The sequence below is a fragment of the Salvia splendens genome, chromosome 17, assembly GCF_004379255.2.
Source record: "Salvia splendens isolate huo1 chromosome 17, SspV2, whole genome shotgun sequence".
In the NCBI taxonomy this organism is placed as follows: domain Eukaryota; kingdom Viridiplantae; phylum Streptophyta; class Magnoliopsida; order Lamiales; family Lamiaceae; genus Salvia; species Salvia splendens.
In genome coordinates, this window is record NC_056048.1 from 4,085,769 (window position 1) to 4,111,263 (window position 25,495).

The 25,495-nt window shown below is 39.8% G+C and overlaps 2 protein-coding genes across 3 annotated transcripts; one reads left to right on the top strand and one right to left on the bottom strand.

Annotated features, from left to right (window-relative positions):
• The first annotated feature begins 19 nt into the window (after positions 1–19).
• On the top strand, positions 20–8,523 carry LOC121773955 (glycosyltransferase BC10-like). 2 transcript variants are annotated; one of them, XM_042170866.1, is made up of 11 exons: positions 20–183; positions 280–588; positions 5,320–5,436; positions 5,699–5,799; positions 6,632–6,703; positions 6,833–6,914; positions 7,295–7,375; positions 7,450–7,491; positions 7,675–7,734; positions 7,835–7,981; positions 8,061–8,523. In XM_042170866.1, exons 2-11 carry the CDS (start codon positions 340–342, stop codon positions 8,238–8,240), a joined length of 1,131 nt encoding a protein of 376 aa, XP_042026800.1. In that variant the 5' UTR covers positions 20–183; positions 280–339; the 3' UTR covers positions 8,241–8,523. The 2 variants fall into 2 exon arrangements, with proteins under 2 accessions (XP_042026800.1, XP_042026801.1); XM_042170867.1 differs by having other exon boundaries at positions 20–177.
• A 962-nt stretch (positions 8,524–9,485) lies between these two features.
• Positions 9,486–12,582, bottom strand: LOC121775233 (uncharacterized membrane protein At1g16860-like). Its single transcript, XM_042172274.1, has 4 exons — positions 11,789–12,582; positions 10,661–10,816; positions 10,162–10,373; positions 9,486–10,061 (listed from the first exon to the last, which is right to left on the bottom strand). The coding sequence occupies exons 1-4, from the start codon at positions 12,536–12,538 to the stop codon at positions 9,869–9,871; spliced, it is 1,311 nt and encodes a 436-aa protein (XP_042028208.1). The 5' UTR covers positions 12,539–12,582; the 3' UTR covers positions 9,486–9,868.
• Positions 12,583–25,495: the final 12,913 nt, after the last annotated feature.

The window sequence follows — 25,495 nt, forward strand, 5'->3', positions numbered from 1 at the left end:
GCACGACGTCGTTCGACCTGTCCCCTCCGCTTAGCAAAGAAGAACAAAAGTAATAAGAGCATCTCCCATTCCCAACTAACTGAATCACCCTTCCCTTTCAAACCAAACTCTTTCGTTTTCTATTCCTTCAATTGATTTATTTTCTTAACTCCATCGATCGCGCTCTCCACTTACAATGTACATGTACTTCTCTCTCCCTCCCCGAACCTCACCTTCCGTGAATTCAATTCACTGCTTATTTGTTGATTTAGCTGCTGATTTTTCTATTTTAAACAACAGGAAGAGAAAGAAGTGGAAGTGGTAGGTTGGGATTAAGCAGTTTGTTTGTGTATGTGAGCGATGACGAAGAAGCCGGGGCTGTCGATGCGCCACGTGCTGTGTTTCGGGTGGAAGCTGGTGATTCTAGTCTCCGTCGTGCTTTGCGTCTTCGCTTATCTCCGAATCCAGCAGTATTCTCAGTCCACGGCTGCTCTGCCGCGGAAATCTCGCTCTCTCGCCTACGATTTCAGCGGCAATCCTAAGATGGCGTTCCTGTTTCTCGTTCGGAGAAACTTGCCCCTTGATTTCCTCTGGGAGAGCTTTTTTGAGGTTGGTGCAATTTTCAATTCATTCGGTATTTAGTTCTGAATTGGGTTATCTAAGTAGGATTTTAGGAGGAGATTTGGTCTTGCTCGTTGTAACATGTCGACGTGGCCTAATATTTTTCTCAGATATGATTATATTTCCAACAGCAATGACGGCCCATCAGCCCAAAGCCCAAGGAAGAGTATGAGTTCGGCATTACCAAAGAGTTCGGCCTCAGCCTACAGCTCGGTAAAAGCCAACCTATCAAGCTCTGCTCTCAGATCGGCAACCAAAGCAGGAGTATGAGTTCGGCATTACCAAAGAGTTCGGCCTCAGCCTACAGCTCGGTAAAAGCCATCCAATCAAGCTCTGCTCTCAGGTCGGCATCAAGCTCTACTCTCAGATCGGTAACCAAAGCAGTTCGGTCTCAGTATTCGACCGAACAAGGAGTTAGTGGACCCATACAGGATGTCCAACACACCCACTACCACGTGGTGTCAACTCAGGCCACGATCGTAGGCCATGACCTACGCTACATCCACGATCTTAGGCCATGACCTACACGACATCCACGACTTAGGGTGGTGATGCAAGCCACGATCTTAGTTCAAGATATAAATAGAACTTAGATCTGATATGAGAAGGTTAAGCTCTCTAGAGATAAAATACCATATAGCAAATAGCAAGTTTGTATTTGTAAGCTGTAGAAAACAGATCAAGCAATACAATCTTGCCCTCCCTTCTTCCCGTGGACGTAGATTTACTTCAGTAAATCGAACCACGTAAATTCCTTGTGTCTGCATTTTCATTCTCTACCAGCATTTGCTAACATCAAAAATTCGCGGATCCATCACTGGCGCCGTCTGTGGGAAACGAAGAACAAAATTTGTGATAAAGCGAATTTTTGATCCATTTTTTCCACCCAAAAAATGCATACCAGATCGCAGAGTACCCGTATTCCTGCTCGTGAGAACCAGGAGGAAGCCAATCCATCCCATAGGTCTGGAAAACAGCCTAGGGATAAATCCACCACCAGTTCTCATGGCGAAGGAACAGGCCGCTCCAAAAATCGTCCCACTGAGTCTTCCCAGCAGCCTGATTTGAATGAGGCTGTCAAGCTGTTCTTGGCTGAGAAGCAGGATGAGTTCTTAGCCTTCCTGCAAAAGAGCCAAGAGCCGAAGACGAAAGCGGAGGATTCTCCTTCCTCATCCAGACATGAAAGTCACTACCGCAGTAGTGCCGTGTCTTCCAGGAAGAAGAATCCTCAACCCCGACATATTCCTGCTCTTCCTCGGTACCGGAATCACAGGAGAACTCAATCTCCTCCATACCGACGAGATATCGGATTCGCCGTGTACGGAGCACTGAAGACTCCGTTCTCGGACGACATCACCCGAACTCCCCTACCACAGAACTACCGAACTCCGTCGATGACTTACGACGGGCTCGTGGACCCTCACGATTTCTTGGGGCGCTATCAGTATAACATGGCGAACCAGGGTCTCAACGAGGTCCACATGTGCAAGCTGTTTCCCGAGCTGCTCATCGGGAACGCGAGAAGGTGGTTCGATAGCCTCCCCCAGGGCAGCATCAGATCTTACCGAGATCTAATGGATGCCTTCCACAGGAGGTTCTTTCAGAAAGCGGAAGCCCGAATCACTTCGGCTCAGCTGCTTTCCATTCGTCAAGGTCGCGACGAAAAAATCAGCGACTTTATGACAAGATTCCACAAGGAATGCCTGCAAGTAGACGATCTCAACGATCTGCTTGTCATCTCGGCATTCCAAAATGGAATCCTGCCCGGAGCTCTCTACAGGAAGCTCGTTGAGTGCGGTCCGCAGACAGCTCAGGAAATGTGGGACATTGCGGACCAGTACTCCCGGGCCGATGAGGCAGACCGTCGCAAACGGTCGTTAGACAGCTCATCGTCCCGAGGAGACAGGAGGAAGCCCGATCATAGCGATCAGGGACATCCTCGCCGAACTCCTTTTGGCGATCAGGGACATCCTCGCCGAACTCCTTTTGAAAGGATTCAAAGGACTCCGGTGCAAGACAGATTGGGACCCCGTCTCAATCCCGAGAAGCCGCCCGCTCAGTTCGTACCGCTGAACAAGCCGAGAGCGGAAATTTTCGAACTACACTCCGACCTGTTCGAAAAGCCAAAGCGGATGACGAAATCTGCCGCGCGCCGACCCCAGGATAACTACTGCTCCTACCATCAAGACCACGGTCACGATACCGAGGAGTGCAGAAACTTGGCTGCAGGTATCGATGTTCTTGTGAGGGCAGGGACATTGAAAAAATACCAAAGCAAGCAGTCAAAGAAGAATAAGAAGCAGAGAGGTGCGAACTGCGCTCCTCAGGATCCGAAAAGGCAGCCGGATCCCGAAGACGATGACGAGCCGCAATATGATGGAGTAATCCTGACTATTGACGCTCTCCCTGCCGGGAAGACCAAGTCGTCCCTGAAGTCAGAGCGCAGGGGCTCCAATCGAGAGGATCCAACGCATAAAAGGCTGAAGCAGGACGAAGTGATTACGTTCTCGGATGCTGATCCCGTCCCGGCCATCTCTCCTCACCAAGACGCCATTGTCATCCAAGCCGGAGTGGCAAACAAACTGATCCACAGGGTGTTTGTGGATACAGGAGCGTCAGTCAGCATTCTTTTTAAAGAGTGCTTCGACAAACTAGAAGTGGACCCAGCTCGGCTCAGCCCGGCTCCGCTTCCCCTGAAGAGCTTCGCCCAGGAGGACACCCGCCCTGAAGGTATTATCAGCCTTCCGATCACGGTGGGGAAAGCGCCTACTAGCTCCAGTACGATGATTGAGTTTTTCGTGGTAAAAGCTCGGTCCCCGTACAACGTCATCCTGGGAAGAGACTGGCTCAACACAGTTCGGGCCGTTTGCTCCACCTATCACCTCACCATCAAGATCCCTACTAAAGGAGGGATAGCGGTCATCCGAGGTGACCAAAAAAGAGCAAAGGAATGTCTGCAAATTGCGCTTAGAAGTGCCGAGCAGTCAGATCGGCACCACCAAGCATAGCAATCACAGCAGCCGGAGTCAGAGGCGATGACCGAAGTCATACCGGAGCCGAACTCGATGACAGTTCAGCTGTACGAAGACGATCCATCCAGAACGGTTAAGATCGGCTTCGCGGGAACGCCTCTACTTCGGGAAAAAACCATCCAGCTCCTCAAGGAGTACAAAGACGTCTTTGCATGGTCTCCGTTGGACATGACCGGAGTGCCCCCCGAGGTAATCACTCATCGTTTAAATATTGATCCTTCGGTCCGGCCGATAAAACAGAAGCAAAGACTCTTTGCGGCAGAACGAAGTCAAGTCATCCATGACGAAGTCCGTCAATTATTGAAGGCGGATGTGTTATTCGAAGTGAAGTATCCTTCGTGGGTGGCCAATCCTGTCATGATCAAGAAAAAGGAAGGAGGATGGCGGATGTGCATAGATTTCACCGATCTAAATAAGCACTGTCCCAAAGATTGCTATCCCCTTCCGAACATAGATAAAAAAGTAGAAGCTCTGATAGGCTTTGAAATTTTTTGTTTTCTTGATCTATACAAAGGATACCATCAGGTTTTAATGGATGAGATTGACGCTTCAAAAACGGCCTTCATTACTGATTTCGGCATTTTCGCTTATAAAAAGATGCCATTCGGTTTAAAGAATGCCGGAGCCACTTATCAAAGGATGGTAGACAAGCTTTTTCGGCACCTGATTGGAAAGGAAGTCGAAGTATATGTTGACGATATAGTCGTCAAGAGCAAAAGCACCTCGGAGTACGAGCACAACCTCAACAACTCACTGTTTCATATCCCACCTTTTCAGGATTCGACGGCCGGATTTTACTGTCGCATTTAATGCCGCATTTAATGCAGTCACGCGCAGGGCACGTCCCCTGACTTCAGCCTCCCCCGTCCCCTTTTTCAGAATGCCGAAGTGACTCGCTTCGCCGAAGTGATTCACTTCGCTTTTCGGGGGGGGTAGTGATGGGGTGCGTACTAAACAAGCCCAACAGCAATGACGGCCCATCAGCCCAAAGCCCAAGGAAGAGTATGAGTTCGGCATTACCAAAGAGTTCGGCCTCAGCCTACAGCTCGGTAAAAGCCAACCTATCAAGCTCTGCTCTCAGATCGGCAACCAAAGCAGGAGTATGAGTTCGGCATTACCAAAGAGTTCGGCCTCAGCCTACAGCTCGGTAAAAGCCATCCAATCAAGCTCTGCTCTCAGGTCGGCATCAAGCTCTACTCTCAGATCGGTAACCAAAGCAGTTCGGTCTCAGTATTCGACCGAACAAGGAGTTAGTGGACCCATACAGGATGTCCAACACACCCACTACCACGTGGTGTCAACTCAGGCCACGATCGTAGGCCATGACCTACGCTACATCCACGATCTTAGGCCATGACCTACACGACATCCACGACTTAGGGTGGTGATGCAAGCCACGATCTTAGTTCAAGATATAAATAGAACTTAGATCTGATATGAGAAGGTTAAGCTCTCTAGAGATAAAATACCATATAGCAAATAGCAAGTTTGTATTTGTAAGCTGTAGAAAACAGATCAAGCAATACAATCTTGCCCTCCCTTCTTCCCGTGGACGTAGATTTACTTCAGTAAATCGAACCACGTAAATTCCTTGTGTCTGCATTTTCATTCTCTACCAGCATTTGCTAACATCAAAAATTCGCGGATCCATCAATTATATTTCCATCTGATTTGAGCTTTTCTGCAGAATGTTGATATGGAAAATTTTTCAATATATATACATTCTGAGCCAAATTTTGTGTTTGATCAATCTACAACAAGATCGGCCATCTTTTTCGACCGGCAACTGAGAAAAAACATTAAGGTAATATCGCCATTTTATGCATTGTTTGGATATGGAGATGTATGTGGAAATAAGATTAAAATATAGATTGAAAATTTATGAAAGTATGCAAATCCTATAGGTTTCGTGCAGAATGAGTCTGTTGTGTTTCAAAGTTTGTCTTGATTATCCTTGATGACTCTAGAATGTGTGACCAGGAGGAGACATAACATAACCTACAGCTGCTGATTGAAATGGTTTTTTTCCTAGACACATTAGATTGATATTAAGAGTGATGGTGTAGGTAGCCTGGGGAGAAGCAAGTATTATTCAAGCTGAGAGGATACTTTTTGAAGAAGCCCTTCAGGATCCTGCAAATCAAAGATTTATACTTCTATCAGACAGGTCATCTTCATTACAGGATTCAATACAAATTGAGTTTTATGCATATTCTTTTGGTTTGACGTAATATGGTGCTGTAATATCCCCTAGTTGAAACAAATCTTAATTGGATAAGCTGGTAAATAGACCAATGTGTGATTGACGTTCTGAATATGAGTGTTATATTGAGGTATTTGTGCCCTTTTACAGTATAATCATATTTGATCCATAGCTTTGTGGGTTACTAAAACATAGAACAAGTAGGAATGCCATGACAGAGGGGAATTAACTCTTTAGCTCATTTATGGGATATGATTGCTTACACTCAAGGTTTTGGTAAAGATTGGTGGTTATACTTTGTAACCTAGATTAGGATCAGTTTCTTTTAGTTAGCATCTTGGTGGGCCTTAAGCTCCTTAATTCCTATAAGAAAAAGGCATGATTTCTCTGTGTCTTTTCACTATATTTACTTTTTAAATATTGTTTTAAGTATCCCAATATACTTTTCTTTATCAACCCCCTCACACCCCACGGCTATAAAAGTGGAGATGTCAAGGACTTGAGGAAATAAAGAAAGTGCATGGGGCTGAACTTTACATATCAAAGTATAGGCAACAAAATTCAGAAAAGGTTGCAGTACACAGGGATAGAATTGCATTTTTCCTATCATGCACATTGAATTTTGGATGTCATTAAATGGATATCAACACCTAATTTTCAGAATTACTGTATGCAGTCTGTGCCAAAATTTATTCTTCACATTGCATAATGTATATATGTATCCATTAATATTTTCTGCATAGCTGCAACTTCAAAATTGATAGTTTTCTGACTTTAGATGTGTCAATTTGAACAGCTGTGTCCCTCTGTACAACTTCAGCTATATCTACCACTATCTCATGGGTTCTCCAAGAAGTTTTGTGGACAGGTGGTTAATAAAGTTGAAATAGGGTTCACTGAATTTCATACTGTCTTGACTACTTGCTGGAGAATACATAGTGGCATATTAAAAGACATTAAATATATAGGGTAGCTAAATTTGAGTTTCCTTTGACACCTTTCTTGACAAAAAAGATGTTCGCTACAATCCAAAGATGTCTCCAGCTATACCAAAGCAGAAATGGCGGAAAGGATCGCAGGTTAATATCTTGTTTCATGGTAGTATTGCTCCTGTCTCATTGTCCAGTAAACCGACTGCTCTTAACTTAATCAGATAATAATGTATCCTTGACACGTTTGGTTCCCTCATGCCTTTGATGTCACACTCATACATAGAAGAAAATAAAATTTTAAAGATCTTAAATACCAACTTGCTTGTGTAAGTCAACGTGAGCTTCTTTGGAATTGTAGCGGACCAGTTGTGTCATGCAATATGATTACGCATTGTTTTGTCAACCTAAAAATATCCACAAAAATCATCTACTAGGTAATTGAGCTTTCTTATGAAAGAGGTGGTAAATTTATTCAACAGTTATCAAAATATATTGCTCTATATGAATCTAATTGGTGTCTACTTTAGTGGGTCACCTTGATTCGAAGGCATGCAGAAGAAGTTGTTGATGATGAAATCGTTTTTCCCATCTTCAAGAAGTTCTGTAAGGTACTTAAATTCTGCGTGTATATTTATTTGCTTTGATGGGTAAAAAAATTGATAAAAAGTGTGTTTTGTTGCAGAGGCGCCCGCCAGTTGATGCAAGTAAGGGCAGGAAGAATCTGGCAAGTTACATTTTTTGCCCGATCAAATGTGAATACACTCATAAACCCTGAAAATACCAAATTTTCTGATAGAGGATTATTATTGCCTGTATTCTTTAACTTTGTTCTTCAGTATGTGCTGCATCTCCTATTTTTATCATTGGCGTCATATTGGTTGACCATTTAATATTGATTTGGATGCAGAAGCTTCAGAAACAGCACAACTGTATACCAGATGAACACTACGTACAGACATTACTCGCAGTAAGCAAAAGAACTCATAAATTATAATGCATATACCACCACACCCAAGTCTGGTCAAGTCGTCAAACTATACTCTCCTCTCTTCATTTTTGGTTTGTAGATGAAAGATCTTGAAACTGAACTCGAAAGAAGAACAGTTACCTACACTGTATGGAACCAATCCACAACAAACACGGATAATGGCGGTTGGCATCCTTTCACATTTAGCTACGCAAATGCAGGATCAGAACAAATAAAAAGAATAAAGGTTTGTTTGTTTCATCTCAGGGTGTGCCCTACACAAGGTGTTCTTCTGTATTTATGTTTTGCGGCATGCGTGTTTTCAGGATATCGACCACGTATACTATGAAACAGAATACAGGACAGAGTGGTGCAGTAACAATTCCACATCTGTTCCCTGTTTTTTATTCGCAAGGAAATTTTCTCAAGGAGCTGCTATGCGCCTTTTGAGTCAAGGAGTAGTCGGTAACTTTGATGTGTCTGCATTACTGGATGCAACACCCTGATTTTTGGCCTGGATATGATAACTAACTTTAACATAGGGTGATAAAATGTCTCAGAAAGTTTTGCTTACTTTACATTCAGTTGGAGGCACAATGCTATGCTACATTTATACATAGATATGTTATATATATAGAGAGAGAGGCAGAGAGATGTCCTAGAGCAGTAAAAACAGTTAGAATAGGCTACTTGTTAGAGATTAATACCTCTTTGAGTGTAGAAGAAACAAGTAATGTATGATGTGCAGCCCTTGATTCAGTTTTAGTATAATACTCTTTCCATCCCAAACTACTTGCACCATTTCTTTAGGCACGGGAATTCAGGAATTGATGTTTAAATGTTAAGTTGAGTGAGAATAAAGTATGAAAGATAATAAAATAGATGAGAGAATAAAATTTTTGCTAAGTAAATGTGCAAGTAACTTATAAGGCTATCTCTAACTGTTTACACCAAATTCAAACTCATTGTTGAGTGTATGTCATATAATAAAGTAGTTTTGCTCCAACCATTTACATCAAATTCAAATTTTACACTATTTTTTAGTATGCGTCTCCAAAATCTTTGCAATCTTTGCAGTAGCATCATATTTGGTTTTGTTCCATAAAAATAATAAAAATGAGTTTGAGTTTGAATTTGAGTTTGATATATAGTTGGAGAAGTTTTCTACACTAAACATGAGTTTTAGTGTATGGTTGGAGATGATCTGAGCATCATACATCTAAATTTTGTTGCATCATTTTGACTATATAGTATTACTAGTATAATTCTATGTTCGCAACCGAGTGTTTAAAGTGATGCGAAATTTTCGATGTAGATTTGAGCTAATTGTTAATTAGGTGAGATTCTAAAAATGATTATAGCTATTATATATTTTTTTAAATCAAAATTTAAATAACCAACTAGCCAATTTTTTATTCTTCCATTTCTTATACACCCATAACTTCTGTTTAATGCATCAAAATTTATTTATTCACCTATTTTAGTCATATACCCATCACCTCTTATTAATGCAACAAAGTTGACACGGAATAGTTGTTAGTTGTCATTTGAATAATATTTTATCCACCGAGTATATATATCACTATTACGATGTGTGAATGTGTTTGCCTCCTTCGTTTTCCACCATTTTTATTTTATTTTATTATTTCCCACTACCAGAGAATGTCTGGCTTTGTGAACCCCAGAATTTAAAAAAACATCTATGACAGGATATGGTTGTTCTGCAACATAAATTTGGAAGAAAAGAAAAGGAGACTGTTGAATCTGATATCAACATAATACTACTACTTATTAAAAAATAATTCAGGGATGACAAACAAATTAACATTTGATATTAATAGGAGTGAAATAAGAAATGAAGAATATATATATGCAGCTGGCAAAGATCAACCCAGATTGATTGATGATTGTATACAGTCGATGAAGCCCCACTTGCTCGGAGGGAACTTTTCCCATCTCCACCATGTGTAAAATGTATGTATATCTACCGAGCTTCTTATCGATTTCACACCTTCGTCTTCTTCGTCCACCAAAACTATACACTCACAGGTCTCTACCGGATCTTCATTACATCTCACACATTCCACTGTCAACGCGTTTGTTCCAAAACCCAACCACAAAAAAGATGCTTCGTTTACACAGGGATCACGTCTGTACTTTGACTTTCGTCACAAGTCAAAGTAAGGCCTTCTATGTATGTGGGGAGAAGACAGCACGGCCAGCGACAACCGGTTGATAGAGGCTCAGAAGGTGGGACAATCATGAGCACGTTGTCTAGTCGTTGAACCACACCCATAACACTCACGGTACTTCCTTCTTTTATATATCTGCAGAATCAAATGTACGCACACTTGTTTCCACATGTTTTCAAAAGCAAAATACAATTTTTGTGGGTAGTATTATAATGCAACAAGGTATCTCACTCACCCTTCTTTGAGCCGCATTAGACGGTCATCACTTGACTGGCCTCGTTCAGAAAGCCAACGTAGAAAGTTTGGAGACAGTTTGCTGGAGTCCTTGGTGACATCAACTACTGTTTTTGATTTAACAAAGGGGGCAACTTTAGCACCATAGCCTGCTTTCACAAGAGCTCTTAAACCAGACTGAAAATCCGATATATAAAAATCCGCAACATGCCTCTGTTAACACAAGAAGCAAAAGAAAATAAATTACTTAAATAGGAAACTGTATAGTCAATATAAACACAGCAACGTAAGCCATAAAGAGACTGATAAATCTCGATAGCATGCATTATGCAACATCTGGATGACAATGAAAGGACAAAATCTTCACAAAACGAATGAATAAAGAAGATAAGACATCAAGCATAGCCAAACTTGAACATGTGAAGAGGGATGAATACAAAGTGACTCATTATCAAAGATGAACCTTGTGATTTTGAGTTAGTGAAGCAGTTAGTACTAACCTCTGAGTATGTGCATCCCCAAGAGAACCATCTTTGTTTGGCATTAGCTGGTTTTGCACCACAACCTCTGTATTCATATAATTCCGAGGATGCATACACACATCTTTGTACCTTCTGAAAAGAAGTTTCAAGGGGTATGCTGCCACAAGTGACGACCTGCCAAAAACCAATCAACATTTGATAAATACAGGTATTTTGAAAGTGGATAGTTACTTAGGCACTTGTGGCTTCTATGCAATTTACAATTCTTTTCAGCTATGTTTCCCGGAATTAGGAATACTTTGAGAAAAATGCAAATTTTAGCATCCCTACAATCATCTAAACTTCCAAAATGCAGAATGATATCACACCAAGCCTCTAGTTCCTTTTTTTCATTATAAAAGATCAATAATGGTACTTCATTTACCCCATGGTGACTCCAACCCCCAATCTATTGGTAGGAGGGGAACGTCTCTACCAACTAAAACAGGCTTCGTCGTCTCCACCAACCCTCTAGTTTTCCATCCTTAAAACACTCTCGAAGTGGAGAGAGGTTGAGCTCTAAAAGCACATAGAAAGATGTAGCGCAGTCATGTGCAAGATCAATAGAATTTGTTCCAAAACATGCTTCATAGTTACATATATCACTGTATAGCTGAGAGTGATATAAATTTGCCTCAATTACGTTATAGGTAACATTGCTGCTTGCAACATCTGAACAAATAAATTGTGCAGGGGAGCATTGCCTCATCGTCCACTCGTCAAATTATTCTACACTCTCGAGTAAAAAACACCCATTCCCATCGACTCCAAAGAACTACAACCTCCACTTCCATGAGCACATCACTATTATTGTAAATACTTATCACAACCCCAAAAAGATTTTATCAGGACAAATTCAACCACTATTATAATCCTAATTGCTGATTTCACATCCAATCCTCCAGTAGTCAAACTGGTCCCAAGATATATACTTATAATAATCTATACATATTTTAATAGAGAGAATTTCGCCGAGTGCCATAACTGATGATGAAGTTTGGAAGAAAAAGGTTATGATTTGGCGTAATTAATTATCTTAAAAATACTGCAAAATTCTCCAAACAATTTGGCATTATTCATACTACGAAAAAACAAAATCGTAATTACCCCGGTGACCTTGACGAACTGCCCATCGACGGCGCCCCTGAGCTCCGCATCGGGAAACTTCTTCAAAAATCCCAAAACGCCGCGATTCCGATAGGCGTAATTCCACACGAAAATCACGACAATCAGCAGTACCACGGCCACCACCGCCACCAGAATCACCGGCTTCTTCACCGAGGCCATGAGAAACACCCCAACCACCAGCCCCATCACCACCACCACCAAAAACATCCACATTGCCACCCTCGAAACTCTAAACCCTAATTTCACCCCCTCGCCCAAGCTCGTCACCGCGGAGCCGTACGAAACCTTTTTGAACGAGCTCGCTGCCGGAGCCGCCGCCGCAGAAGCGGAATCAAGCTGCCCCGACCTCCGATTCGAGCCCATTGGGCCCGAGGTGATGAGTCCGGTGGGCTGAATCGGCGTAATCGGGCCGGAGAAGGAAGAGGATGATGATTTTTTGCTGATTGGGCCCGAATTCTTCCCGGAATTAGGGCCGGATCTAGCGGATCCGCTGTTGTGGCGCGAGGGGAGCTTCGGGGGGGCGGGCTGGGGAGGGTGGTGGTGGTGGTCGGCGCTGGAGAGGTCGACGCCGTACATTCTGCCGAGCTCACCGGATTTTTTGACGTCGCCGCCGGTGTAGGGGACGGCGCGTGAGCCCATTGTGGGCTGGCGCTCCTTGAGCTGGTGCTCGGGCCGGCCCGAGACCATGAGCCCGTTGCTGAGCTGGTGCGACCCGCTTCGGACGCTCATTTTTTTCTCCTTGGTTTGTATAGAGAGAGAGAGAGATGGGGAAAAGGTTTTGTAGCAGTGGAAGGAGTGAGAGAGAGAGAGTGTGAAGAGATGGTAGTGGAGAAGGCCAGTGGTGAAATTACCAAAAAGGGTATGTTGTAGACGTGGAATGACTGGTTTGCCCTTTGTCTCTGTGTTAGGAACAGTTCGCTCTGGTGATTTGCTGTCATGCTCTGTGTTTGTGTACTTATGTTGGGATTCTCCAATTTCCAAACACAAGTTATTTTCCACATATTATTCCATCCTTCTCATTAAAATAATTAAATAAACCTTTTTATTTTGATCAAATCTGTAAAAACAACATTTTTTTATATTTTATAAAAAGCTTATCTCTAATAAAATTAGTTTTGTTTTGTACTACTAACTACTAGTTTTTCTTTCTGATTTGAATCTTTACTGTCGCTGAATTTACATACACATTCAAATAATTTATTTATAAATTATATTATATATATAGGGATGTATTCATTTATGTACTTCATGTAATAACATCCTTGTATGAGGATTCACCCACAGGGGATTCAAACCCTTTCTTTCTACGCGTTTAAGATAGTGGAATATGAGACTCACTATTTTATACTCCCTTCGTCCCGAGCTACTCGCTCATTTCCTTTTCGGCACGGAGATTAAGGAATGAGTGTATAGGAAAGTAAAAAATGACGGCTATAGGTGAAAATTTTTACTAAAAATGGAAAGAGTGCAAGTAACTTGGGACGCCCAAAAAGGAAATACGTGCGAGTAGTGCGGGACGGAGGGAGTATTGATTTTATAATAAAATTTGAGTGAATTGGGTTAGTTGAACGTGAGTCCTACTAATCATTTATAGTAAAAATGAAGTGTGACTCTTATTATAAGACGGAGGGAGTACACATTAAAATCTATATCAGTCCCAAAAATATCTATTTTTTAGGACGATGTAGTATTAATGTTTATCAATACTCCATTTGTTAGTAACTAACTTGGTTTGATTATTAGTTATTACCTCATACTTTAAGAAATGTAATAGAAAATAGGTACTAAATGAGTAGTGAAGAAGGGTCATATTTTTATATACTACTCTCGGTGTCGCATAAAACATGTCTCACTTTTCTTTTTAGTTTGTCCCTACAACAAATGTCACATTTTTTTTAAATCTCTTTCACATTAATATAAAAATTATATTATTTGTCTCCATTTAACACACAAAACAAAATCTCCTAAAATCATGTGGAATCCCTCAAGTGTGACAACTTTTACTCCTTCCGTCCCTGAAAGTTTGTTCCATTTTCTATTTCCGTCTGTCCCACAAAATTTGTCTCATTTCACTTTTTACCCTTTTTTGTAGTGGACCCCACCCCATATTCCACTAACTCATGCATACTCACATTTTATTATAAAACTAATATATAAAGCTATGACTCACATTCCACTTACTTTTTCAACTCAGTTTTCATTACATTTCTTAAAACTCGTGTCGGGTCAAAATGAGACAATATTTGAAGGACGGAGGGAGTATAAGATAAAGGGAATACTTATTATGTCCCACAAAAATACACTTCACTTTGGTCATTTTTTATTATCCTAAAAAAATAACAAATTTTATTTTATAAATTTTTTTATCTTTAATGAGGTGGACTCATTCTTTATTAAAAATTTCAATCACTTTTATATTTTTTTCTTATTTTACCAAATACTTAAAATTCGTGATATTTAAATTATGAATAAGATAAAGTGATGGAATATAAGGTCCATTTCTAAGGAGTATAATAACAAATAGGTCAGTTATTTAGATGGACGAAAATAACAAATTTGTATGATTAATGCGAATGGACATAGTATAAAAAAATAATTGGCTTGTGGAGTTTCTAGTTATGGATTTAGTGTTTTATTCTACAGTACTCCATATATTAAAAACGGCAACTGTTTATTAAATGAAATAGGAGTTGCGTCGCGATTAATTCTGCATTTAAAATGAAAAGCTGGAGGAGGAAATGATGAAGCCTCTGTAATAAACCACTTGGGCGAAATTTTTTTATCATGTTTATTTATTAAGTTATGCTATTTTTAAAAATTTCATTCTTATTGTCTTCATATTGATTCATCAAATTATGACAATTGCACAATTAAGTTTAGTGTGTATCATATATTAAGTCCATTCGGTTTTCGAAGGAATAAATGAACATAACATATCAAACATCTTTGTGCTAAAAGATTTCAACAATCTCCATGATTTTTAAATGGCCACCAATTTCACCTAAATTCAATAATATTAATATAATCTAAAATAGTTAGAACTCAGAGATCTTGATAAATGATAATCATATCAAAATAAATATTTACATAACTTTTATACGTAGAAACAAATTAGTGATAATTTTTTTAATACTCCACCAAGTGAATACTGATATTAAATTGAAGATATTTTATAAATAAGTATTAATTTGGAATTGATATTAAAAACTTAGTGAAAGCTGTGATGTGTTGGATGGACTTGTTAATCGATATGGTGACTATCCAAAAAGGAAATAAGAATGCTTGATTTTTGTATTATTTAGAATGCATAGAATTAGAATTGAATTAATAAACTTTAATATGCGAATGAAAAGTGTCGGTAGCAATAAACTTTGGAGTGTGAGTGGGTCCTACAAGAAAATGAAATTCCATTGGCTGATTGAAACATCAGATTTTGTGACCAAGAAAATAACTGAAATTTATTATCTTAATATGGAAGATGCATGAATAGACTACTCATCTCCATTTCTGGGATTATGGAGGGACCTATTTAACTTGTCCAACCTAATGACTCTATATATATAGTAAAATATAGATTGATTCCATGGTTATATTTTATTTATTTTATTGTTTGGGGAATATTAGCAGGTAAGGTTTTGATAGAGCATAAATTGTCAAAATAATAAGTTACCTAAATTTGAACAAAGATTATATTATGATATTAAAAAAAACAAATACTCTTAAGAGCATCATGTTGTAATAATGTAGTCATTCATGCTTAACGGGGTGAAATAGTGACCGAGGAGAGAATGAAGGAAATATCAAGCAAATAAAAGAAATTAATAACAATATTATCAGTCGACGAACAATCTTCCTCAAGGAATCCACGACATGATAATGTACATTTCCGTTTTCATGTCATTCATATTTGGCTTGTAGCATGAGAATCATTAACTTGAGTTTAAGAGGTTTTGCAGTTTGTTTTCAAAAAGACGGTTTGCTTGCACTCGACCACCAAGAATCAATACTTATTCTCAATCCATTTTAAGCGTTACTCCATTCATCTTATTTCAAATGAAACATTTCATATTCAGCACAAGATTTTATGCAATTTTATTTTGTGAGTTGAATAAAAAAATAAAATAGAATAAATAAAAATAAAAATAATTTTTTTATTTTTGAAATTGTGTTGATCTAAGTTTGACATCCAAAAATAAAAAAATGTGTTGATTGGTATTTATTGATCAAACATATTGTTATCTCGAGTACAATTTGTTAATGATATCATCAATATCCACAACTTACATCAAAATAGATTCCTTAATTACGGAAAAGAATTGAGTTCGCGCGATATATTTATAAGATGGCGTATATATATGTTCTATTTATGAAAATAGAAGATGAATTAATTACTACTAGTAATTAATTAATATTAGGAATATTATGTTAAAAAAAAAGTCGGTGCACAATTTTAATGAGTGGCAGTGACTTGGTAGGTGGCCTTTTGCTTTCTTAAGCTAATCTCATAAATAATCATAATTTTGTCTTAATGCATGGCAACCCAATCATGGTACGTTACACAAAGTCACTTCTTATAAGATTGCTTACGTCAATATTTATCAATCATTGTCTCCAATTTTTAAATTAAACCTAGCTAGAATCTGTATTTTAAGATTAGCAATTAATGATGAAGGGGGTAGGTTGCCCATACTAATTAATACTAATACTAGGAACAAACGATAGGTACTAGTATATAACTAGCTAGTAGTAGTAGTTAAACTTATTAGTATTTGAATAGTATATGATAGATTCGGATAAAATTTATACCGATATGATTAATTTGTCCCATTGAATTTTAATACTAATAGATAAATAATTCGGAAATAGGCTCGTGTCTATTTTATTTTAAGAAAGTAGTTTTGTAATTTACATGGGAACTTTACGAAACTACTGAAATACAAACACAAGTATTCGTATTTTAGTTAGATGGAGTATTATTTAATTTTGAGAAATGGACGGAGTTTGCAACACATCATTTTCTATTTTGGTTAATATCTATTGATTTGATAAATGATTTAAATAAAATATTTTTTTAGAGATGATCTAAACAGAGTTTGTTTAGGCTCGATATGCATACAAAGAATTGAATGGAAGTGAGAACGCAATTGGAAATAGCATAAGCAATCACACAAATTATTTGAAAAATATATTCCTGATATATAAAATTATATACTAAATGATGCAATGATGCAATAGCATAAAATGTTTTATATACTACGTTTCCAAAATGGACAAGAGAGAGAACAGCAGATAGAGACACATTGCTTTCTATAGTCAACAAAATTAAGCTAGTACAAAACAAATGTTTGACAGTTTTACCCTTATTTAATCAAGTATAGTTAGTTGGTCAATCTGTTAATTGTGAATCAAGATCGAACAAGAACTAAACTAAGGCTTTTGAGTTTGAAAAATGTACACTAGAATTATCGAAGGTAAAGAGAGAAATCTTATTGATGATCAAGAGTATTGTTACAAATCTGAACTGATTACAAAGCTACTCAAGCTAACTATATACCAAGCTAAGATAAGTGAATGGTGATTCACCTCATCGGTTGTAACCGAAAGAGAAACTGCCACAAACGGCTAGTTTCCTAACTAACATTCAAACTCTCTCTTATCCACTGCATGCATCTTCACCATACGCTTGCATGTGCTCCACGCTCGTTGCTATGCTCAGCCATGTATCCTTAAGAGCATCAGCAATGGCGTCCGTCCCGGCGGAATTTCGGCCGACTTGCCGGAATTCCGCTGCGGACTTCCCCCATTGTGCATGGTATGCACGAATATGGAATTCCACCGAGGACACCGCAGTTCCGCGGCATTACACGGAATTCCGTCGCGAGGGGCGTACAGACGTCCGTCATTGCGTTGACTCCCGCGGACGTCCGCGCGGAATTCCCGTTTATTGCATTAATTTTTTTTAATTTCTATATATACGGCTCGCTGAACTGCATTTCATTCGCACCACTTGTTTTAACAAGTTTCTCTCTCTACATTTCTTTTATATATTCGGAATGGCTGGTAGTGGTAGTGGTAGTGGTAGTGGTGGGCATTATGAACACATGATGCGTCTGATTCATGCACGTGTGCGGGAATCAGCGGAGAGGGAGGAAAGAGCGGCCTTGGCGCCGGCGGTACCTCGACCCATCCATCGTCGAACTATAATACCCCGGGACCACCTCGCTGCCCACGCTCGGTTGTATGAGGATTACTTTACGCCGGAGCCACGGTTTGGGGAGAACCTGTTCCGCAGATGGTTTAGGATGCACCGTCCGCTCTTTTTGCGTATCGTGGGCGCTTTGGAGAGTCGATACGGGTATTTCAGGTTGCGAGAGGATGCGGCTGGTAAACCCGGCCGCACGCCGATTCAGAAGTGCACTGTCGCAATCAGGCAGCTGGCATATGGAGGCGCGGCCGACATGTTCGACGAGTACTTCCACATCGGCGAGACGACTGCCCGCTATTGCCTGAAGTATTTTTGTCAGGGTGTTAGGGAGATATTCGGGGATAGGTATCTTCGGAGGCCTACCCCCGAAGATTGTCAGGCTCTGCTGGATATGCACGGGAATCAGCATGGGTTTCCGGGGATGTTAGGCAACATAGATTTTATGCACTGGAAATGGAAGAACTGCCCCGCTACCTGGAAAGGGATGTACACTACTAGTTTCAAGGCTAAGAATCCCACTATGATCCTTGAAGCGGTAGCTGACTACCGGCTGTGGATTTGGCAGGCCTATTTTGGAGTAGCCGGGTCTAACAACGACATCAACGTCCTCCAGTCGTCTCCCCTTTTCAACGACTAGTGCATGGGCGTTGGTTCGGCCGTCAACTTCATCGCCAACGGCAACCAGCACAATATGGGCTATTATTTGGCGGATGGGATATACCTTATGTGGCCCGTCTTTGTGAAGACGATCAGATGCCCAGCAGATGAAAAGAAGATATATTTTGCGGGTCGCCATGAGGCAGCGTGCCAAGATGTGAAGTGGGCATTTGGTGTGCTCCAGGCTCGATGGGCGGCAGTGAAGGGTCCAACACGGCTGTGGTATGTTGACAGCATCGCCGACATCATGTACGCATGTATTATCATGCACAACATGATTGTCGAAGATGAAGATCCAGCACTGACTGATTGGACCAATGATGATGTTGGTGCTGCGGGTCCAAGCCACGGCGTGGCCACTAGCAATGTACGCATGGAGATGCCCCATGACGATGTTGATCGAGTCCGTGCATTTGTCGACATACGCCAAAGACAAGCCCATGTTCGGCTCCAGAACGATATTATTGAAGAAGTATGGCAGCGGAGGGGTCGTCGTTGATGTAGTTTTTAATTATTGAAATGTTTTTTTAAATTTGGTGAAATGTACTTTTCTTTTTTTATTTAATGGAATTTTTTCCCTTATTTGTGTCGAAATTTTAATTCCGTAAATTGTTTAATTCCAGAAATTGTTTAATTTGTGAATTTGTGGATTTTTTAATTGTGGGAAGTCCTTCGGGAAGTCCTTGGGGATGTCCGCCACTGTGCAGTGGGAAGTCCTTATGACGTGGTAGTGCAGTTGGAAGTCCGTATGACGTGGCATGAGGTGTTTTTGAGAATTCCGCCGGGAATTCCGCGCCACTGCTGACGCTCTAACAATCTGCACCTTGTTTGATATAGCAAAGACTAGAAATCTATCACACGCAAACCCACAAGTCTGCAGCAGTACTCAAACTTTTCTTTGCTCAATGGTTTAGTGAGCATGTCAGCCGAGTTGTGTGCAGTGTCAATCTTCACTACCTTAACCCTGTCACTCTCCACCTCGTCTCTTATAAAATGTAGCCTGACATCTATGTGTTTGCTGCGTTCGTGAAACATTTGATGTCTAGCCAAACACAATGCTCCATTGTTATCATAATGGACTGTTACTGCACTTTACTCGATTCCAAACTTTGAGATCAAATCCATCAGCCACTTGCTTTCCTTCACAGCCGATGTTAGAGCAAGGTACTCTGCTTCTGTTGTTGAAAGTGCTACCTCATCATACAAATTTGACTTCCAACACACAGCTGAACCAAATAAAGTGAACGCATATCCAGTTTGAGACCTTCTTGTATCTAGATTGGCCACATAATTTGAGTCACAGAAACCAATCAGTGGTTCTTGCTTGTCTCCACCTTCATCAATGAATAAAATAGCCAGTTTATCAGCCCCTTTCAGATACCTCATGGTCCATTCCAGTGCATTGCAGTGTTGCCTTCCAAAATCTGACATATACCTACTTATTGTACTTATAGCATGAGCTATATCTGGCCTAGTACATATGATGAGGTACATTATACTCCCAACTATGTTAGAATAAGGGATTAGCTCCATCTCATTTCTTTCTGTCTCATTTTCTGCCTTCTGCTCCTTTGACAACTTAAAATGCACTGCCAATGGTGTTGATGTACTCCTCATGTTTTCAACCTTGAATTTCTTCAAAATCTTCTGAATGTAGTCAGTTTGAAATAACCACATTTTTTTCTGGCTTATGTCTCTAACTATATCCATCCCAAGTATCCTCTTTGCAACTCCAAGATTCTTCGTTTCAAAAGTTGCCATTAACTGAGCCTTCACTTTGCTGATATCAGTGGCATCTGATCCTGATATTAGCATATCATCCACATAAAGCAGTAGATATACAGGAGCTTTGTTCCCTTGCATCTTTATGAATACACAACTGTCATAAAGTGATCTGCAGAATCCCAACTTAGCTAGACTTTCACCAAATTTCAAATATCATTGCCTACTACTTTGTTTGAGGTCATAGATACTCTTCTTGAGCATACAAACTTTCTGCTCTGAACCAGGGACTTCAAAGCCTTGAGGCTGAGCCATATATATAGTTTCTTCCAAATCTCCATTCAAAAAAGCTGTCTTTACATCCAGCTACTCCAACTCCCAATCTTTCTTTGCAACCACTGCCAACAAGACTCTAATGGAATTGTGCTTCATTACTGGAGAGAAAACGTTGTTGAAATCTATTCCCTCTTCTTGGTTAAAACATTTTGCCACAAGCCTTGCTTTGAATATGATATTTTGAGCCTAAGTGGATTCAATTTTCTTCTTGAAAACCCATTTACAACCAATAATTTTTCTGGACTCATCCTTCTCCACCAGAATCCATGTTTTATTGCTAATCAGTGACTCCAATTCTTCTTTCATTGCTTGAATCCACTGTTCCCTCTTTGGACTCCTCATAGCTTCCTCACAAGACATAGGTTCAGAGAATTCCAGCTACTCAGCTATGTGCAGAGCATAAGAGAGCATGTGATAATTAGAAAACTAGGGGTGATAAATCGTGCGTGTCGGGTCGTTATCGTGTCGACACGATAACGACACAAACACGATAACAACAAATACGAACACGACCCGTTAAGGAAACCTCAAACACGAATACGAACACGACCCGCTACCCTCAGACACGAACATGACACAAACTCATTAACGACACGAACCACTTCGGGTCAACACGACACGATAACAACACGTACATGAGATGACACGATAACGACTCGATAACAACACGACCTGATAACGGTTAAACCTATTAAAAATATTAATAATATTAAAATATTATTTGTTAACGGATAACACGAACCCGACACGAACACAACACGAAATTTTCATGTCCTTAATGGGTCAACCCGATAAGTACACGAACCCAATAAGCTCTGACCCAAACCAATTAATTTCGTGCCGGTTCGTGTCGTGTCAAAAACTGGTAGCCCTACAGAAAACCTTGCTGGAGGCTGCAAATTCTGTCTCCTTGGTCTGTCTCTTGCCAACCGATAGCTTTCAGGTGTGATTGCCCTTGCTCAATGTTAATCTCTGGCTGCTGACTCTCCTAAACTCCAATAGGATCACCATCATTTTCCACCTCAAACTGAGCTTCAACGGCTCTATCTGCAGAACTGCTCCCAGCTTCAACCTCTTTATGAAGAAGAGGTATTTAATCCTCCATAAAGACTACATCTCTGCTCAGAATAATCTTTCCATTATTAGGCTCTATACACCAAGGCCTGTAACCTTTAACACCTCTGGGTAACCAAGCATTATGCACTTTACAGCTCTTGCACTGAGTTTTACCTGCTTCTCGTGTGCATATGCTTTGCACCCAAAAGGCTTCAAATTCATATACTCTGACTTCCCTCCGTACCACCTCTCATCTGGAATATCACCACCTATTCCTGAGACCGGGCATTTGTTTATCAAGTAAGCTGCAGTAGTTACAGCCTCAGCCCAGAAATGCTTCTCCACCCCAAATGAAGACAACATGCACCTAACCCTCTCCATAAGTGTCCTATTCGTTCTCTCTGCCACTCCATTCTGTTGTGGATTGGCAGGGACTGTCTTGTGCCTCTTGATTCCCTTCTCATGACAGAAATTATCAAAATCCCTTGACAAATATTCAAGGCCATTATCAGTTCTCAAAATCTTTTGAGAAATCCCTTTCTCAGTTTCCATTTCTTTGCACCAAATCTTGAAAGTATTAAATGCATCATACTTTTCTTTCAGCACAAAGACCCATACTTTTCTAGAATAGTCATCTATAATTGACATATAATACTTCCCTCCTCCCATACTCATCACTGGTGTAGGCCCCAAAGATCTGAGTATATATAATCAAGAGGTGATTTGAGGTATGTTTACCTGTAGGAAATGAGAGCTTCTTGGCTTTCCCTAGCAAGCAATCATCACATGGCTGGAGTCTTTCATCTGAACTTGCATCAATGGCCCCCTCTTTATGAGTTCCTTCAATGTTCCCTCGGCTGCATGGCCTAACCTTAGATGCCAGCTTCTGAGATCAGAGCTAACTGCAACATTTGACTCTCCAGTTATCACAGTTGCTTGAAGATAGTAGAGGCTTCCCATTCTATGAGCAAGCATCTTCACCTCTTAGCCATTACAAACTTTCATTTCCCCATTCTCTGAAGTGAACAAATAACCCTTCCTCTCAAGAGTTCCAAGTGAGATTAAATTCCTTTTCACATCTGGAATAAATCTGATCTCTGATAAAATCCTCACAGAACCATCAAACATTCTCATCTTGATGCTACCGATTCCTTTAATGTTACAAGAGATATTATTGCCAAGAAGAACCGATCCTTCGCAGCTCCTCAGATCCTGAAATCAATCTGCATTCGGGCACATATGAAAAGAGTAACCAGAATCCATAATCTAAGAAACTCCTTCCCTTTTATCCATAACATTCATCACCTCAGAGGGTTCATCACCATCACTGCTAATGACGTTGCTGCTTGGTTGACTTTCTACAGCCTGCTTTCGCTTCCACGCGAATCAATCCCTCTTCAAGTGTCCTGGCTTTTTACACCAGTGACATGAGCGTGTTTCCTTGGCTCCATTTGCATCAGGCTTCGGCTCATCAAACTTTTTCTTGAATTTTTTCTTGTTGAACTTCTTTATGCTGAGAGATTCAGCTTGTGAATCTGGGCCCCTAACAGCTCTATTCTGCAGCTCCTTAGCCATTAGAGCGGCATGAACTTCAGCCAGCGTGATGGATTTGTTTCGACCATAGAGGATTGCATCCCTCATTTGATCGTACGAACTCGGCAGAGCATTAAGAACAAGAATTGCCTTATCTTCGTCGCTGATCTTGACATCAATCGCCTCAAGATCATCAATGGATTTGCTAAAATCCTCCATCTGCTCAACAATAGACTTATCTTCGGCAAAGCAATAGGAATAAAACCTCCTTTTCATGTAGAGACGATTGACTAAAGATTTAGCCATATAAACTTCATCAAGTTTATTCAAGATCGCAGCCACAGTCTTCTCACCCTCCACTTCACGTAGCACCTTATCTCCAAGGCACAGAATCACAGCGCTGTGAGCTTTCAGTTGCATCTCCTCGAGCTTTGCCTGCGCCTTCTCATCAAGCGCAAACCCCTTCCCCTTTTCCTCTGCTTTTGTCGTAGATAGAACCGCAGCCAAACCTTGTTGCACTAGCACCGCTCCCATCTTCATCTTCCACAAGCCGTAATCATTCTTCCCCGTGAACTTCTCTGCCTCTAGACGTGCCGCCATCGCAGTAATGAGCGATCAAACACTTGATTCCCACCGGACGACGTCAATTGTTGATTGTGAATCAAGATCGAACAAGAACTAAACTAAGACTTTTGAGTTTAAAGAATGTACACTAGAATTACCAAAGGTAAGAGAGAGATATTATTGATGATCAAGAGTATTGTTACAAATCTGAATTGATTACAAAGTTACTCAAGCTAACTACATACCAAGCTAAGATGAGTGAATGATGATTCACCTCATCGATTGTAACCGAAAGAGAAACTGCCACAAACGGCTAATTTCCTAACAAACATTCAAACTCTCTCTTATCCACTGCATGCATCCTCACCATACGCTTGCATGTGCTCCACGCTCGTTGCTATGCTCAGCCATGTATCCTTAACACAATCCTACTGTTAAACATTGTTTTAATTTGAAATGAACTTTCAGTTCAAGTCTCTCAGTAGTGGGAGTATGATTTTTCCTTTTACTAAATTAACCAACCAGAATACAGCATATATTGACAACTAAACTTAGCTTAGTTGATAAAGATGTTTTTTCTCATATTACTATTTCGGGAATTTGAATTATCTTGAATAGTGATACTACTCTTACAAAAAAATAAGAACACCAACTACATTTTAGTCCATTTTAAATTATTTTATATGTAAGGGAATCATTATCCTAACCATATAGTAGTATCAGTAAAAGCTTAAAAGCCATGCCAGTCTAATTTTCGAAAGAAAAAAAAAATCAAGTTAGCAAATTACTAGTAAAATATTTTTGTGAGATAATATCATTAAGTATGCTATCATACTACCCAATTGCATGAAACACAATTCAGGGTATTTATTGTTTCTCAATTTCTTTTGAAACTGGGGTGTTTTTTTTCTACTTAATATATTGAGTCCAATGGGTATCGGTTGAGCCCATTTAACATATTTTAGCCTATAGATATTCTTACCGATTAATTGTGAATTTATTTTTTAAACATTTATGAGCCCAAACAAATCCACTTACCCACCTTGGCATTCATTTTAAATTTCAACTAGAAATTGTTTATTTGCGATTTTAAAAAGAATTAATATAAGTCCAAATTTGAGATATAATTGGTGATTAATGGGCTTAATTGAGGCCACGCATGAAGAGCACTATGGCCCAAATTTACAAATTTTCCATTTATATATCTATAAAACATAATCAAATTCACTAACCCAGAGAATTTATTTTATAAAATGTACTAATGTTTTAGTAATACATTTCACATGAGTTAAGAATTTTTTTTCCAAATCAAACCAAGTCATAGTAATGGCGACCTAACATTTGAATTTCGTTCAACTGTTGACACATTAACTTATTCAACTACTTACTAATTTTAAATTAATTAAACAATATGTTTGGATAGAGTTGTGATCAATGTCGATCACTTCTTAAAGACCGAACTAGAGACCAAATTTAGGCCATCTATTTTTCTTAATCTTGCTGTTAGGATTAATTTACAATTAATTAAATATTTTATTTAATAAATACTTTTTAATTTTAATTTTTTTAAAAAAAATTATAATTTTTTTATAATTTTTTTATTCAATAAAAAC

What these genes read in the sequence shown, in the direction of transcription:
- LOC121775233 (XM_042172274.1), bottom strand. Translation starts at nt 12,538, where the DNA reads ATGAGCGTCCGAAGCGGGTCGCACCAGCTCAGCAACGGGCTCATGGTC. An exon ending in AGTTCGTCAAGGTCACCGGG is followed by an intron (nt 10,817 to 11,788) that starts GTAATTACGATT and finishes GGTTTTTGGCAG; the next exon opens with GTCGTCACTTGTGGCAGCAT. An exon ending in CTAATGCGGCTCAAAGAAGG is followed by an intron (nt 10,062 to 10,161) that starts GTGAGTGAGATA and finishes TTGATTCTGCAG; the next exon opens with ATATATAAAAGAAGGAAGTA.
- LOC121773955 (XM_042170866.1), top strand. Translation starts at nt 340, where the DNA reads ATGACGAAGAAGCCGGGGCTGTCGATGCGCCACGTGCTGTGTTTCGGG. An exon ending in TCTTCAAGAAGTTCTGTAAG is followed by an intron (nt 7,376 to 7,449) that starts GTACTTAAATTC and finishes GTTTTGTTGCAG; the next exon opens with AGGCGCCCGCCAGTTGATGC. An exon ending in ACGTACAGACATTACTCGCA is followed by an intron (nt 7,735 to 7,834) that starts GTAAGCAAAAGA and finishes TTTGGTTTGTAG; the next exon opens with ATGAAAGATCTTGAAACTGA.